The sequence below is a fragment of the Sturnira hondurensis genome, unplaced genomic scaffold (assembly GCF_014824575.4).
Source record: "Sturnira hondurensis isolate 20B ecotype Veracruz unplaced genomic scaffold, ASM1482457v3 Scaffold0001509, whole genome shotgun sequence".
NCBI classification, from domain to species: domain Eukaryota; kingdom Metazoa; phylum Chordata; class Mammalia; order Chiroptera; family Phyllostomidae; genus Sturnira; species Sturnira hondurensis.
Genome location: NW_028074140.1, coordinates 5213551 through 5231888, shown reverse-complemented (window position 1 = coordinate 5231888; position 18338 = coordinate 5213551). Strand labels below are relative to the sequence as shown.

The following is an 18338-nucleotide window of genomic DNA, read 5'->3' as shown; positions in this document are numbered from 1 at the left end:
CTTCATCAGTAAATTGAGGATAATACTATATATCTCAGAAGGAGATAACACATATAAAACACCTACTGCAGAACCAAATGTGTCATAGAAACTTAAATACTATTATTTCTTCCTCTCCTTTTTATTAGTGCTGTCCACATTTCCCTGAAACATAGAAATTGACCCTTTTTAATTCTGCTAGTAGATTATTATTAGTGTGTAGTTATTGCTATGCAAATTTGCCAAGTCATCTAAAAGCATCAAGAATTGTTAGCCTGTTTCAGAAAAATGGATTCCTTAATTTGAACCAGATAATGAGATCAAGGGAGCCAAGAGATTCACACACACACACACACACACATACACACATACCCCTATTTTGTAATTGTCATATTAGCATAGTATTCTATATAGTACTTTCCACTTTTCCAAGAAATTTTCTGTTTTCTTATATTACTCACAATCAGAAACAGGGTACTAACCAAGAGAGAAAAGTTTGTTAGCATCTTAAGAACAGCTATTTAAGGACTATTTTTTTCTTATCTTGATAGTTGTTCCTCGACAGAAAAACACTGGGGGACTTCTATAGACTACAGACAATTCAGTAGATGGCTTTTTAGTTCACTCATGATTGATTTGGAGTACTTTCTTGGGCAAATCATTTTTACCTGCCCAGTTCTTTGTTTACGTCCTTTATGAAGTTAGAGTCGGTGACATTTAAAATTTTTTTCACTTCTGAAAGTGTATGGTTGTCTTTTATTTTATAGTTGATCATTACAGAATCATTAAATTAAAATCTCTCCACATGCAACATTTAATTAAAATCTTTTCACATGCCATATCATTGCATCTGTGACTCAGAACAGCAAGGGTATTTTTAAATTTCCTTTTATACGTTTGTTTTCTCTATTACAAGGATGAGATGTTTAACATATTGGGTTTTTCTTCTTTCATCCATGCCACATGCATTAAATAAATGGCAGTCGGCAGACCACAGGGCAGCTTGGGACTCCCAGCAGGCAAATCCCCACCATTTGAGAGCTCACCTTGCAGCAGACAGACATGGTGGCTCGGTACAGGTATTTTCTGATTTTTGCATGAGTGATTATTTCCCAGATTTATACAACTAACCCTTTTTTGGAACTCATGGCATGATTTCATATCCTAATGAAAAACTTGTTCCTGAACTCTCCATAATTCTATTCCTTTGTATTTAACAATAAAGAAAAATTAACATGGCCTAGAAAGACCAGAAGGAATACTAAGATTTTGCCTTTGTTCATTTTTGCAAGTACATGCAACAGTATTTAAGTAAGTCTTACAACAGGTTAGAAAAAAAAAATGTATTACTCGAAATGTGTTAAACTTGATTTTTCCAACAATAAACTTAATCTTTTAAAATAGCTTTAATAGAATATTTTTATAAATTTTCCTTTTCATTGACATGCCTCTTTCAGACTTAAGTCAGTTAAGTAGCTATATAACTTTTTTTATCCTAAATATTCAGAGTCTACTTTTTGATTACTTGAATAAGCATGGCTCTAATTTTTAGAGTGTATTTTGTTTGTACTTGTAGGAAATATCAGCTGGAGAAAATAATTTCAAGGACAAGTATTTATGAAATATTCTTAATTTTCTGGATATTTATGGGAATGTAAAGAAGTCTCTTATTTTTTGATGTGTGTTCTTTCTCCTTTCCATACACTTAGAGATAGCTACCATGTTCTGTCTTTTCTTGCTCCCTAAATTTTAGTCTTTTGTGTGTATGGTAGAAATAGTGAAGGGTTACTGAGTCTCTTATGTCTTTTAAAATGTTGACTTAAGGTAATCTAAGTGCTGGTTTAAAGTGACTGAGATTATAAATGTTATTTTAATCCATAAACTAAAATATTTTTGTTTTTTTTCCTCCACATATTTCCACTTGAACAAATTTTTACCTGTATATGCTTAGTCTACTGAATCTATTTTATTCTTTCTTGATTCTTATAAGTTCTCATATTTTTCTCACCATTAAATTTTAGAAGTAACTTACATTGTACAACCAAGAATTTTTATAGGACTTTGTAGTATATGGAACTTCCAGTCATGTATAATAGAAATATTTGAATAGTTATATAAAACTTTAGAGTGAGGGACTCAGAGGGAAGGTTGCCTGAATTGTAAAATTTGTAATGATCCCAATTCATTTTATTAGAAAACTTATTTCACTAAATTATATTTAATTTGCACAACACAAGATGGATTGTGTAGGTATTTGTATGCATTTATGTGTTCCTAAGTGTAACATGTTATCATAGCAAGTGTCCTGCTTAGTGTTCAGGGAAATCTGCAGCAATTAAGGTACTTAGAAAGCTTTCCTACCACTTTTGTGCTGTTACCACAAAAACTTAACTTCTTCTTACACTATGGAAGTCCCAGAGGTGGCTTATGGGATCTCTATGGACTATCAGAGAGAGAGTGAGTTCCGTTATATTGGCTCATCACTTCAGCACTTTATATTGTTTTTTCACATGTTTTCAAAGAGATACTTTAACTCTGTTCATTCCTCACAATCTCCTTAAAACTGGCTGCCTGTAGAGATTACATCTGGCTTCATTCTAATATTCAATAAGTGATCAATTTTACTTACTAGAGCTCTAATTATACATAGGTAAAACAATGAATGTTACGCTGTATTCATTAACTTCCAGAATGTATTTTACAGCAATAACTAACCTGATATGGTGGACATTAAACAAGTTTGAGTTGTTTAATGTCATGAAAAGTTTGCTAGTAGCCAAAGTAAGATCATGCCTGAATCTTCCCCCACCCCACGGTATTGGGTACATTTATAACTCATGTCCTACCCACTTCAAATTTTGAAAAAATTATGACACTTGTATAATTGTATTAATGAAATTGTAATTTAAGGCTAATAAGAGGAAAGAAGAGTGCCTAAAATCTACATTAATATGATTTTTATAACTAATTGAATATCATATTTGATTTTGAATGCACGAAGAAAAGAATATAGTGTGTTTTGTCATTCTCATTGTCTGATAAAAGGAAGGAAGAGCTCAAAGTTGCCTTAAGGTTCTTTGTGTGATGGTCATTAAACCAACTTTTGGACAAAGTTTAAGGCATTGACTTGAAGAAATTATCTGCAACAAATACATGACTGGCATATCATCAGATAATTTCTCAGGAAAGATTTCCATAATAAGTGGGTAGATATCTGGTAACAAAGTGTGGTACTGGTTTAGGATATTCGGAAGCAGAATCAGTGTAACTAAATCAGTACTAAAACGTGCCATTTTGGTACCGTGGCATTCATCCCTCATCTGTGAGGTATAACTGATATATAACATTAGCTTCGAGTACACAGCAAAACGATTTGATATTTGTATATATGGAGAGATGGCAACAGTAAGTTTAGGTGCAATGCGTCACCATACAAAGTTACAATTTTTTTTCCTTGAATGAGAACTTTTAAGATTTACTCACTGGACAACATTCAGTATTTTTATTATAGTCACCAAGCTGTACATTACACCCCATGACTGACTTATTTTATTACTGGAAGTTTGTACTGTCACTGCACTCTTTTCCATGGAACTGATGAGAGTTGCTCTCAGTGTGCCCACCACTAAGGTGGTTCCAGTTGACATGTAAGATGAAAACTCTTGGCATTTTGATCTACAAAAGGATCTTCAGATATTCTTTTTTTCAGGTATGGTTTTATTAGGAACTGAATTGTGGACTGCAAATTTGAGCTCCTTGTCTTTCTAGAATTACCATATACAGGCAATCCTGAACAGAGTAATCTATTGCTTTTACAAATTAAGAAACTTGACTGGTATTTTTATTCATCTCTAGGAAGTGAAGTGTAGAGGTATAACCAAAAGAAAGCATTGTCAAATGCTGTCTTTTTAGTGTGACCACGTTAATTTACTGACCTAGAAGGATACAGCTATACATTTAAGAAGCTTTTCTCACTCAAGAGACTAAGAATAGTATTCAGATATCTGAGAACTTTATTTTGAATATGTTCTTGACTTGTGTGTATTTTGAAAAAGCTCCTAGACAAATGAAATGTGCCCCTCTCTGCTCCTCTTAGAATCATTGGTCATAAATATGGGTCTTAAAAAACTGAGACCCATATTGCTTTCCATTTCTGGCCATTCATTATTTAGCAAATATATATAAATGTCTGCTAGGGCACGGCACTGTGCTAGATTCTTGGAATAAAAGGAAAAATAACAGATATAATATGGTGCCTCTCCCCAAGAAACTTTTCAGTCAGTGGGGAAGGCTAATAATGAACAAGCATTGTGATAGGTGAATGAACAAGGGTTGTGATAAGTGAAGAAAGCTTAAGGGGGAGAGTGAGATATTGAGGAACTGGATAAAATTCAGTCAAACTGGTGTGTACTGAGGAAGGAGATTGAAAGGTAGGCAGGCAGGAGCTAAGTCATGAAGGCTCCTGACAGTTCTTGTTATTTAATTTGGACTTTATTCTGAGGATATTAGGTAGCTATAAGGAGAATTAGATAGGAAACTAACTTGATTATATGAGTGTTTTCTAAAGATTTCTGTTGCTGGAGATGAGATTAGAAGGAGACAAGCCTAAGGCAGGGACACAGCTATCAAGACTGTAGCTGAGGAAAAACAATGGGTAGTGGAGATGAGAAATAAAAGGACGTGAAAGATAATTAGAAGACATAATTTAGTTGGATATAGGGGCTGAGTGGAAAGGAAGGGATTGGTTTCCCTTTTTGACATATATCTACCTGGCATATCAAGGTCTCCAAAATTAAGTTTTAAAAGGTACTACTGGCAGGAGATGTTGCCAATCTCTACTTCCACTGTGGCACAACTCCACTGAGCTCAAAGCTAACTATAGATCCGATCCTATAAAGCTGAGAGGTAATTGCAGGCAGAGGGAAGAAGTCGGTATTAAGGACACTAACCACTGAAAAACTACTTTACGTGGTGGTATGGTATATTTCCTGATTGTTTGCAACTCTGTAGTTGTATAGCCTTTGGTTTGCATTTTAAAATTTATTTAATTTTTAGAGAGAGGAGAAGGGAAGGAGAAGGAGGGAGAAAAACATCGATATGAGAGAGAAACACCATTCAGTTGCCTCTCACGCACACCCCAACTAGGGGCCAAACTTGCAACCCAGGCATGTGCTCTGACTGGGAATTGAACCAACTTTGCTTTGCAGGTTGATGCCCAACCAACTGAGTCACACCAGTCAGGGCACCATTGGTTTACATTTAAGGAAAAATGTAACTGAGCACTTGGGGAAAAAAAGGGCAGGATCACAAATGGTACCAATGTGTTGGGCAGCCAGGCACTGTTGATGAAAATAAAAAAATAACATTAATAAGCAGTCTGATATTTTATTCAGTACATCTTCAGAAACAAAAACAGGTGATAACAGAAAAAGAATTAGGCAAATGTATCTTGAAGTGGTAAGAAAACATGTAGTTAAAAGTCAGAGGAGTAGTACATGCCTTATTTTCAGTCAGTTCTTTATTACGCTAGTATTTAACATTGACCTTTCTAAAACATTTCAAGTAAACAGTTTCACTTTCTCTGTCAAGTCTTCAAAAAGGTACTAACAAGAAAAATAGTTGAATGAGTAGTGCAATCATATCTTTCTATCTTAGTTTTCTGGGGTACTGAAATTTGCAAAAGTGGTGGAAGGAGAGTATAGTAGGTCCTCCATTACTTAGGGGGAGGCATTCCAAAACCCCCATGGGTTGCTTGAAACCATGGTAGTACTCATTCTACATACACTATTTTTTTCCTGTACATAGAGATCTATGATAAAGTTTAATTTGCAATTTAGGCACAGTAAGAGATGAACAACATAACTAATAATAGGATAGAACCATTATAATATATTCTTAATAAAAAGCTATATGAATGTGGTTTCTCTCAAAATATTATATTGTACTCTCTTCACCTTTTCACTTAAAGGAAGCATTTTACAACCTCTCTTTGGTGTGTCCATATTACCAGCATCACTACTCTTGTGCTTTGGGGCCATTATCAGTAGAATAAAGGTTACTTAAATGCAAGCATTGGGATATTGAAATAGCTAAGTGACTGAACAGGTGGGTAATATATACAATGTGAATACACTGGAAAAGGTATGATTCATCCTGGGTGAACAGTACAGGATGGCAGGAGGTTTTATGATGGTACTCAGAATGGCAAACAATTTAAAACTCCTGAATTGTTTATTTCTTGAATTTCCCATTTAATATTTTCAGACCGTGTTAACTGAAGCGGTGGAAAAGCAAAACCGTGGATAAGGGGGAGACTACTGTAGTGACATGCTTTTATTACATAAGTGATTTCCAGCTCATTTCCATTAGGTTTAGTTTAGAAAATTCCTTGTCTGGTTATCATTGGGGTAAATTAGCATTGTGAATTTATTTTGATATCCTTTTATAGTAACAGTTACAGTAACATCTTGAAGGATAGGAATACTAAAAGGATATTGTGTTCTGCTTAATACTTTCATAAGTGAAAGTTAGACTGAAAATCTGTTTGGGTTTATATTTGTTGAAAGACAATGAATGAAAATATTTTATGTCTTTAGGTCATCAGTTGGGATATCAGGAATATTAATTATAACTCTAGCTATGGTTTTTAGAATATGTAAGGAAGTTGGTTTTCTATAGTACATGTGCACAGATCTAATAAAGCTTTTTGAAGTTATTCTTTTAACTATATCTTATTTACTAGTGTGATTTTTTACATAGATGACTTTTAGAAAATCTGAGTCGATAAGTAAAATATGTTTTAATCTTTCTAAGATATTTTTTGGATAGAAGGAAATTTGGTTAAATAATATGTCTAGCCTCTACTGAACATTTGGTAATATGCTTACAAGAATGCAAACACAAAATTAGTATAATAATTTGTATGACTTCATTATACTTGGGAAGTATATTAGTTGGCCTTTTCAAATCATTAACTACAAAGATATCATGTGTTATCTTTGTACTCAAAGTCTATGAGAATGACTTCTTTTAGAAGTAGTTTGGGCCGGCAACCATTAAGTGAATCATCATTTTCTCCCCCACTTAGCTGCAGGCTGTTTCTCCCTCCCCTTCCCTTAAACTCTGATATAGTAATAGTAAAACTACAGTCTGGTTGCCTTTTTAAAAAAAAATTTTAAAATGAGAACTGCATTTTTTCCCTCCAGAGTGGGAATGTCAGAAAATTAAAAACAGCAATAACAAAAATGCCCTGTAAAATACCTGAATTATTTTTTGAAATGTAAATCCAAGCTTCTGTCATTTTTATACAAATTTTCATTAAAGAAATCATCCTGATGAATACTGATATTTTAGAAACTTCTGTGTTCTAGTCGGAGTTAAAATTCTAGAAATGTCACTTAAATGGAATCATTCTTTTGAATTTGGCTTATAAAAATTATGTATATGTATTTTTTAATTGTTTGATTTAGGTTTTCAGGAGTATAATGATACATTATTTTTAATATTGTCTTTGTTTCTTATTTCTAAAATCCCTTTGCAAAAAGATCACTAGTTTTCTTATGTCAAAGCAGTTTGAATGCCATAACACACTCTCATGCCACTGGTGTTAAATAGGCCTACTCTACAGAAGAGTCGTTACCACATTGATTCTCTTCTGACCCTGGGATATCGGCCTTTACTCCGAGGGTTAGGGAATGTGGGGAGCCCAGGGAAAATTACATTTGAAGGTCACGTCAAGGAAGATGTTACTTCTTTTTGATTTGGTTCTGTTCAATGAGGTAGAATGGGATTTGAAACATTTTAGTAAAATAAAGTTTATGGAAGGTATGACTTTGTGTGAACTTAAGTAAATCAGATTATGTAATTACAATGCATATGTAGTTGCTGTTTGCTGACTATTTGGAATACCTGAGTTTTAAATTTTCAGTTACACTGCTTAAAGTAAGGGAACACACATTAGAGGAGCTGCCTGTAGTTTGAGGTTGGGGCCTTCCAGGTAGCTAGCTCTCTAAGGCCACTGAACAAAAAGATGTTTGAATATTATGTTGAAGGAACAGCAATGGAAATTGTTCAGTGAACTGTCTTGATTATCAACTGCATTCAAGGTACTTTGCTAGTCAAAGGTAGTAGGGAATCCCAAAGTATAAAAATTCTATTTTATTGTTTTCCAGGTCCTTTCTAATTCAACGTAGGGGCTCTGACAGTTAAAAAATGAAGAATAAAGAACCAAAATATGTGTGTGAATTAGAACAAAATAATTATTTAAAAATATTTTTAGGATGAGGGAAAATAAAGAGAGAAAAATCAACACGAATTCAATAGAGTGACGGAAAGGAAGAGGCAGGTGCCCAGAAGCTAGGCATAGTTTCTGGGCATAGAAGCTTCTGTGCCCAGAAGCTAGGCATAGTTTTTTTCTCCTTGGGCTGTCTTTAAAGGTGATCAAAAAAGATTTGTGTGTTTTCAGCTGTAGGCACAAATGCAGTGTTCATTTCTAAGTACTTACTCCACATAGGATATAGGAAGCTAAACTTCCATAATTCTTGAATTAATTCAGGCATATTGGTTGATTTCTAGTTACTTTTCTTAAGGTTGGGAAGAGAGGACCCTATTTCTTTACACTAGAAAATCAGATCCATAAGAGCTGGGATGATTGTCTTGTTTACTACGGTATTCCAAGTTCCTATAACAATGCCTGGCATGTTGTACCTCTTAGTAAGAGCTTTTAAATTAATTAAGTTTTAGAAATATGGGGTTCTGTAAATAATACTCTTTAGTAGTCAGCTGTCAATTCTGGTGCCCAGGCCTTTGATATGTTAACATTTTTTCTCATAAAGAGATCAGGTAGGGGAAGCATCAAAGATGGTTCTTAGATTTTGAGTCAGAAGGTCTGGGAATATGGGAGGGCTTTGATAGAAGTTGGAAATACAGGAAGAGTAACACATTTAGTAGAGTATGATACATTTTGGTTTGGGAAATGATGAATTGGAGGTGGCAGACTTGGTTAGGCTCAGGGGGTTCTTTATGGAGAGGTGATTGTAGGTGAAACTGACAGTAATAATGACAGTAATAATGACAGTGGCCATTTATTGAGTTCTTTACTATATGCCAGTCCCTGTACTTTGTATATTGATTTCGTTTTATCCTCACGTCATCCCATTTCATGTTTGAGAACACTGAGATTTAGCTAGGTGAGGTATCTTTCTCAGGGTTGTGTAGCTGGTAAGCTGTAGAGCTAGATTTTGAATCTAGACCCATTTTGCTCCAAAGTCATCAGTTGATGCCAAGTGATAAGAAATGTACAAGAAAATGAGGATTGAACAAAGATAACTGAATATATTTTCCAGGAATTATTGGTAATTTTAAAGAAAACTCTTAAAGATCTGGTGTAGGAAAGAAGTACATATTACAAGGAATTGAGTAAATGAACAGAAAATTTTGTAAAAATTGAAATGGGAAGTTAAGACTTGTTTTCAAGAAATTTTGGGGAAAGCAAGTAATGGTGACTTTGTAGGACCAAGCAAATTTGGGAGTTTTCTTAGGGTTTTTATCTTGTTCTACAATTTCATGCATGCATGCATTTATTTCAACAAATATTTATTTAGTTCCTACTCCACACCAGCTAGATATGGAGATACGGCAAGAAACAACGCAAGGATTTTGCTGTCACAGAGCTTAATTTTAATGGACAAAATCAAACAGAAAAACACCAACATGGATAAATGCTATATAAAGAGTTAAAAATAGAATATGACATGCAAGAGAGTGTCTGCATGGAAGTTTTATATTGTATGATAGAAAGCCTTGTTTTAGAGAATCTAAAAGATAAGAAGATGGCCAATAAGCAGGAAGAAAATACAGGCAGTGGGAATAATGCCAAGGCCTTATAATATCAAAGTAGGAGTAAGCTTGACAATCTTAGATGGACTCTACTGAGCAAAGAGAAAGTGGTATGATATCGGAGAGATAGGCAGGGTTCAGACTTTTTTATGGGTCTTTTTAAATTGGTGTAAAGACTATGGATCTTTATTCTGCATGAAGTGGGATGTCAAGACACTTGAAGAATTTTAAGCAGGGAATTATATGTGATCTGCTTTACATCTTAAGAGGAGAATCCTGGCTGATGTGTGGTTAATAGACTAATGAGGGAGGGCATACATGTAAAAAAGCAGAAGACTGGTTAATAGGTTTTGCTCTTACTCACACAAAAGATATTGGTGGCTTGGACTGAACTCTTAGTAATAAAGTGGGGGGAGAACTGACTAGATTTGGAATGTCTTCTGGGGGAGGATAGAAAAGGATCTGCTGATGGATTAGATATGGATTTCAGTCAAAGAGAGGAATCACAGTGGCTCCTGGATTTTGGCCTTTGAAGAGCTGGGCGAATGAATGGGTGGTATAAGAGGGAGACCTGAGGATGATTACATTGAAATGAAGGACTCACTGAAAGAAGCAATACTAATGTTTGCAAGGGACATAATTGGTGGTGAAGCAAGATACCAAAAGAGTGAGCACACAAGAAGGAAGCAATTAAAAGAAGAATGTAGCAGTTAGTCTTAAAAACATAAGGGAAGGAGACAGAAGACAGAAATTTCAAGATCAAAAGGAAGTTAAAAAGCAAGTATTGGAAAACCGTGATCTTTAACAAAATGCTAGACCTATTACTGTGTTCACCTATGAACAGCTCCATATTGTTTTATGTTCCTCATATTAACTTTCTAATTTAAATATTTTAGCCTAATTATGTTTATTGTTGTATAAGCTATTACTTTGTGAATATACATTTTTTTGTTTGTTTGGTTTTGCAGGTTGTAAGTTCTACAAATGGAGAGTTAAACACAGATGACCCCACTGCGGGACGTTCAAACGCGCCCATCACAGCCCCTACGGAAGTAGAAGTGATGGACGAGACCAAGTATGTATTCATGCTGCTTGTTTCAGTAACTTTTTGTTCTTAAATAGTGCATGTTTGAGATTTATAGCCGTATATAATTATTCCAGGAGTTTTTTTCAAGGAATAGGTGCATGTGAAATAAGTGGCATATTTAATCAGTTTTAATCACTAAGTTTAGAATAGTGCTATTTTAATAAATATCTTAATAATACAAAAATAGTTATTTAAGAACAATGGACAGAAAACTGTACTTGAAAAATAATTAAATAAGTTAAAAAAAGAACTATGATGAAATTCTTACTTAGAATCAACAGCATATTTTTAGCTCCTTATTTTTAGGAGTGTTGATGCATGAAAGTTACTGCTCTACTATAGGTGCTTATTTTTTTCTGTAAGCATAAGAACATATAACTTTTATTTAGAGTATTCTGCATGCATTAATACTAGTTTTAATTTAGTTTTTTGGGACTGTCAATTACAATAATGCTGCTTGGAAGAAATGAAGCATGAAAAACTGTGATAATTTTAATGTGGGCTGTTTCTGATGATCTCTTTCTCTCTCTTTTTTTCCTTGTATTTTTTTTCTTTTTGTGAATAGCTGCCAGAAAGTGTTGAACATGTGGTGAGTTCCCAAGTGTAGGCAGGCAGAAATAGCTCCGTTGACTATAATTTAAAAGATGTAGCACCATATTGTGTTTTTTAAAAACATATCTTTCAACATAAACATTATAATTTGTTAAAGTTGTTCAAAAATATTTGATATCATTTACATTAGCTCTGGAAAGCAAGAAGTAATTGTTTGAGGAGCTCTTTTGCCTGCTGCAACTTTTGCTTCAAGTAACATAGACTTGGGGGCACTTTCTCATTGAGTGGACGCACCCGCCCTGCCTGTGCTTGTGCATTTGCTTTTTAATACAGGGGCTCTGTTTGCTGCTTTAGATAGAAAGGCAGACTTCTGAGATAAACTTTCTTTTTTTCCTGTTTGTAATTGTTAAGTACACATAGTAAACCCCTTATCCCAACCCCAATATTATCACTAAAACAGTATTTCATTTATTAACTAATAATGCTGCTGTAGTAACATATAGTATATATTGATAAATTTCATGATAGAGTTGAGAGGGCATTATGAAAAATCCCCATCTAAGTATTTTCTGCTTATTGCAAGTATTATCAAAGGTAATGTTTCTAGTAGTTGAAGTAGTGTTGCGTTCAGCCATTGCTGGCATTTGCCTTTAGTGTTATGCTGTGTCTAAAACGCTTCTCAGTTTCTGGATGATTTTTGAGTTAGCCTTGGAGTGAATAAAGAAAGTTGCTTAGATTAATACATTTTGGAAAGTTCTGACCATATCCAAAAGGAACCTTATATATTTTCCAAAATAATGCTTTGCTGACTGCATGATGAGGAAATTTTTATGAATATATCTTTTTAAAGAACAATGATCAAGTGCCCATTTTAATCACTTTTGACTCTGGGATTTGTTGACAGTATGATTTACTTTAGTGGATTGCAGGATATAATTAGTCACCTATACCCTTGTGCGTTTGTATGTCAAAAATGAAAACAGTTCATGCCCATTCCTGCAGTCTTGAGTACAGTTACAGAAGTCGGGTGGCAGCACGGCAGATTAGAATGCGCGTGTCCTTTGCAGTTGTGCAGCTTGTAGAACCCTACTCTTCCCGTGTTGTTACCTTCCTCAGGCTTGTTTCTTTTCCTGTAAAATGAGGCTAATAATATCTGCCTCATGGGTTTGAGAAAGTTAAGTGTGATTTAAAAAAAACTGGTCTTTTGTCTGGCAGATGGCAGGTACTCAGTACTTATTGTCACCCCTTTTTATCCCTCCACTTCTACTTGCCTGTGGCCTTTCTTGTCTGTGATCTTCCAAGGCTGGGCTTCTTCTATCATTGTCCCATATTTTTCATTCCATACTCACAACTCACGGTTCTGTGTTCACATCCTCCTAGATACCTGTTTTTAACAAAATCTATACACTTTTCCATTTATTCATTCAGCAGTGATGCTGCTTAGATTTCAGAAATATCTGATACCACCCTTGCCCTTAAGTAGAGTACACCATAAGGAAGATGACAGTTGTATTAGCATATATCATTGTAAGATAAATACTTTAAAAAAGGTATAAAGAGGAGGATTGCTTAACGACAGGATGATCAGGGAATGCTTTAGGGAGGTAGCTTTGAAGAACGGCATAGTAACTTTCTTAGTTGAGATGGGTGTGGGTGTATGTTTGTGGGTATGTTTATGGGTTTGGGTTTCTTTATGTACGCTTCAGAAGATGAGAAAAAAGGAAGTAAATGGTGGCAAGATTATTCCTGAAGGAGAGGTTCTCTGGTGCTTGGAGCATAAAGTCTAAATTGCCTGGCATAGCACCAAGGCCCTTCATATCTTCCATAGGCTGGCCCCAGCCTTTCCCAGCTCCATTTGTTCTGAAACCTGTCTTCTGTTGCTTCCATTCTGCTGTTGATATATTTTTTTATTAATTTCTCACTTCTAGAAATGTCATGAATTTCTTGAAAATAAGGCCTTTTTTATTTTCAGCTCCTCAATGCATAAAAGAGTATATGTTGATAAATTATTACTAAATAATTGACTGTAAATAATGTGGTATATCCATACAATAGACTATTAATTGACAGTATAAAAATGAAATTGAAAACATCATCATGGTAGGTGAAAGAAGCAGATACAAAAGCCTAAATATTACATAATTGCATTTATTATGAAATATCTAGAATATTCAAGTATATAGAGACAGAAAGTAGACAGTGATTGCCTAGAGCAGGGAAGAGGAGGATGGGCATGACTACTAATAGGCAGTGTGGTTTCTTTATAGGGTGATGAAAATGTTTTGAAATTACATAGTGGTGATTACAGCTGCAATATATAAAAACCACTGACTTGTACTATTTAAAAGGGTGAATTTTATGATATGTGAAGTATATCTTAATAAAACAGTGATTTTTTAAAGATTTTATTTGTTTATTTTTAGAGAGATGGGAAGGGAGGGAAAAGGAGGAGGAGTGAAACACTGATTGGTTGTCTCTCTCTCACTGGGGACCTAGCCCACAACCCAGGTGTGTTCCTTGACTGAGAATCAAAATGGCAACCTCGCAGTTCACAGGCTGGTGCTCAATCCACCGAGCCACACTAACCAGGGTTAAAGCAGCAATTTTTTTTTAAAGAAATGGATAGCAATCCATGATTTCAGTAAAGCTTTATTCCAGATAGGTTACAGAAATCCTCAGAACTTTCCTAACTTCATTAGTTTGAAAACTCTGAACGTAAAATTTTATCTTTCCTTTAATCAGGGTTTTTCTTACATTCCTACAAGTGTACTGTTTCATTCCTCATATCTTTTTAGTCTGGGATTAAGAAATTGTGAGCGTGATTTCTTTTTCTAAATTATATCTTATGCTTTACTTTTCCACCATTTTGTAAGTAGCTGGGAACCTGCTTAAAATTCTCTTTCAGAAATTGTTCCCAACAGCTCTCTCTCCTTTTACCTGTGATTGGCAGAGATTGCCTCACTCCATCCCATTAACTAGAGTGCATTTCACAATGGACGTTTCAGAGTCTTAACCTTTTTGGAATAGCATCTCATCAGGTACATATATGATTTCTGAATGGTGGAAAATATTCTATTCTCCCAAGAACAAAGTGACTCTTTCATTAGTAATGAGATTTTGCCTTATTTACTGTAGCTGAGAATCTTTTTCAAGGCAGGTGATATAAATAATAACACCCTCATCATTCCTTGTAGGAATTGAAACAAGGCTTCCTTTAGTTTTGTTGTAGAGTTTTTATGTAGTGTGAAAGCATTGCTTTTCTTAGTTTCTCTTTCCCGTTTCTAATATTTGATGAATGGTTATTGTGTGTTTGTGAGTATGATAATTATGAAGCAAAATCCAGGCCTTATTTTCCATTAGAGAAGGTAGTAAGTATAACAGTGACTTTTACATAGTGGTTCTCTACTCTGGCTTCATTTCACAATCTTCTGGGGAGTTTTAAAAATATGATAATACTTAGGCTGCACTCTCAGAATTTCTGATTTAAGTGGTCTGTGGTGGAATCTGTTTACCAATATTTTTAAAAAGCTACTAAGCCAATTCTAAGGAACAGCCAGCATTGAGAACCATTGGTCTCTCAGGGATTAGCACTGTAGAGTATAATGTTGTTGTAGTTCAGAGACTGTAGTACTTACTCACTTGTAGTTGAGAAGTCTTCATGGGTAAGGGTATATTTGGACTAAAGATAAGTATGATTTGGCAAAGTTGATGCGTAGCAGTCAGGGAACAGAGGCTGAACAACAATGCAGAGCAAGAAAAGAATGGGGCAAGTCTGAGGAGTAAGCCATGTGGCTGAATAGTGTGTGAGTATGTTAATGGGAACTGGGATGAATGGGGTAAGTGTCCAGTCTTAAAAGAACTTAATAGCCAGGTTTTAAAAAATTGGACTTTTTTTTCCAGCGTGAGAATGAAAGCTGTGTGTTATAAGCCAAGACATGGTATAATTAGATTGAACCTTAGAAAAATTAATTTGGCAACAGTTCCAAGGCTTGTGTCACTTCCTGGGATTCATCAGATTGCAGAAAATCTTCCCTCCTTCCCTGCATAGTTTAGGCTGCCTGAAAAGGAAGCCTAACAGATGATGAAGCTGAGAGGAGAGTGGAAATAGGTTGGGACCAAATTTTAAGAGCTGTGTGGACTTCATGCTATAGTGTAGAACCATTGCTGAGATTTAAGAGGAAACGGGCTTGGCTATACAGGATTGGACAAAAGTAGGCTTACAGATGTTCCTATGGAAAATAACACACTAATAAATAATAATACAAGAATGAATTCTGTGTTTTGCATACTTACAACTACACACCTACTATGGCCCCACCTTGTATTTATGAGGGGGCAATTTTGGATGGCAGATTGGAGAGGGGGAAACTTAGACTGGGTAGTCAGTTAAAAGGCTCTTAGCACTGGTGGAGACAAAAAAACCTGTAAACTAAACTAGTGTGAAGAATGGGAAAGTTTTGAAAGTCATTTTGGATGTGAGGGACAAATTGCATGTGGATGGAGAGGAAGAAATTGAAGATGAGGCTGGGTGTGCAGGTTCTTAGTTGGAATAGTTATGTGGATGGCCTTGCTCTCTGACCTAAACTCTTCCTGGTTAACTAAATGGTCCCCAATTGTAAAAATCAAGAGATCCAGAGATATGAAATTACATATCAGGTATAAATTTAAAGGGGAAAAATCCTTTGCTAAAGAGTTCAAAATTAGATGTCATAAAAGATATTTTTGTATATCCCCTTTTCCCCTATGAAGGGGATGGACTCACATGAACAAGTATAAAGGACACATGGACAATAACTAAGGGTGGGGGGCGGAAATGGGAGGGAGGTGGGGAGCACTGGGCAGGGCAGGGCTGGGAATATAAGACAGAAAACTGTACTTGAACAAGAATTAAACAAAAATAAAAATATAAAAAAAGATATTTTTGTATACTCATCAACTCAGAGGAGGAGAGGTGAGGTTCTGGAGTCCTAACTGGGCAGGGTCTGGCAGGTGACCAAGAGTCTGTCAACCAAAGGATGAGCCAGTGAGTCATCATGGAAGGGACAGATAAGAACTTCAGATGCACATAAATATGCTTCATTTTCTCAGTAGATTTGTAAGGAAGAAGTATATGACATAATCCAAAAAAGCCAGCCAAATTCAATGAAGAAAAAGGCAATGACTACAGCAGAAATGGTGGTGTAATGTCAGTAGCAATGCCTTTGCCCTTCTCAGTATGGTTTTTAGGACTTTGATTCATTATGGTTCCGTGTTTACCTACCCAAACACTATTTAAAGCTGCAACCTTAGAATTCATGAGAAGCAGGACTTAACATTTATTTCCAAAGGATTTTAGAATAGAGATGTGTTTTTAAAGCTTTTAGACTAGCTACCAAATGATCACATCAGAAGCATGAACTTGACCTGTGAGAGCAAATTGGCTTACTAAAGCCATGTAAGGAATAATCATGTCAGAGTCATGAAAAAGAGGAGCACTGACAAGAACATGATTCAAATGGCTGGTAAGCTTAACCAGCCTCCCCAAGGTAGTTGTCCACTGTCTTGATCTGGAGAGACTCCAAATGAGGTATGAACTCATGTATAAGAAAATTTAACTACTAAGCAACAAGGACAGAAAATATATTTTAACATTTTAAAGATGTGAATAATTTTCTATGACCAGATAATTAAATTTATTGATAAAAATAACTTACTCACATCATCTGTGAGAACTGACGGATGCACCAATTCCTAGAATCTTTGCTGTTATTTCCAGCTATTACTGCCAATAACTTTCTTCCATTTCAACTGTGCCAAGTGTTAAAATAACAATGTCTCTTTTTACTCATTTGCCTGCATTCATATAAATTGGTGGCGTGGTGTCCACTCAGTATCTCCAGTGTTCAGCTCACAGCGTCCATCCAGGCCATGGCCTCACTGGAGATGAAGCAGGCGTGTTAGCCTGGCAGCTGCATGTGGGGAGCAGAGCTTCTTGAGAGGCAGGCTCCTTTAAGAATATGGCACAAGCCATTCCCGCCCCCCCCCCCCCCCCCGGAGAAAAGTTCCACAGGCACTGAAATATGCATTTTATGAGGTTTCACTAGAGTCCATGGCCCATGGGTAAGAACTCTAGCTTCACAGACTGTTGGAGAATCTTGACTAGATTCGTATTCTAGGAGTTTCATGTTTGAGGCAAATCACTGATTTATTCAATAATATTTAATGAGTTGTAACTTTGTGCCCATTTGTGAGATGTACCTGTGAGCAAGATCTGATGAAACTTACATTCTATGTGGAGACAGATAAGTAAATAAGTAAAAAAAAAAGCAAATAAGTAAATAAAATAAATTTAGATTAGTCCTAAGTACTGACAGTAAAATGAAAGTCATGTGACTGAGTGGTGGTATGGGAGCAGCATGTTTTAGGTAATTGAGTTCTCTGGGACAGCAGACAATTGACATGATACATAACTTCTTAAGCACCAAGACTGTAAACCAGCTGTTTTGATAGTGATTCTAAGAAATCAGCCACAAGTTTGAATATCAATTTTCTTCTTAAGTGTATCTTGAGAACATCTCACTTCTCTATGTGGATGCATTCATAGTGCATAAAGCAATGCTGCCCTCTGGTGGTAGTTTAGTGGCATGCCAATTTTTGCAATTATTTAGTGGGATTAGGATTTTTTTCTGAAAAATAGATGTCTTCTTTAGATTGCTTTTGAATTTAAAACCCTTTACAATTATAGTTCATTTGAAAATCTTATTTAGTCTCAAATAAATTTTGGGAGTAGTTTTATGTGATCAATAATATTAAAGGAATGGTTGCCTAAGAAATGGGAAGAACTCAGCTCTCAGAAATGAAAGCAGCTTAATGGTACTGAAAAATAAAGCAGAGCACAGTGAAT

General features: G+C 35.4%; 1 protein-coding gene across 8 annotated transcripts in view; it reads left to right on the top strand.

Annotated features, from left to right (window-relative positions):
* CSNK1G3 (casein kinase 1 gamma 3) overlaps positions 1–18338 on the top strand; it is a 105699-nt gene that overhangs the window by 82528 nt on the left and 4833 nt on the right. For 2 of the 8 annotated variants that reach the window (XM_037028694.1, XM_037028684.1), the window contains exons 11-13: positions 963–1058; positions 10785–10891; positions 11469–11492. In XM_037028694.1, the coding sequence (XP_036884589.1) occupies positions 963–1058; positions 10785–10891; positions 11469–11492 (227 nt within the window). The remainder of the gene's footprint in view (positions 1–962; positions 1059–10784; positions 10892–11468; positions 11493–18338) is intronic. The other 6 variants (XM_037028703.1, XM_037028712.1, XM_037028730.1 and 3 more) reach the window with 3 other exon arrangements.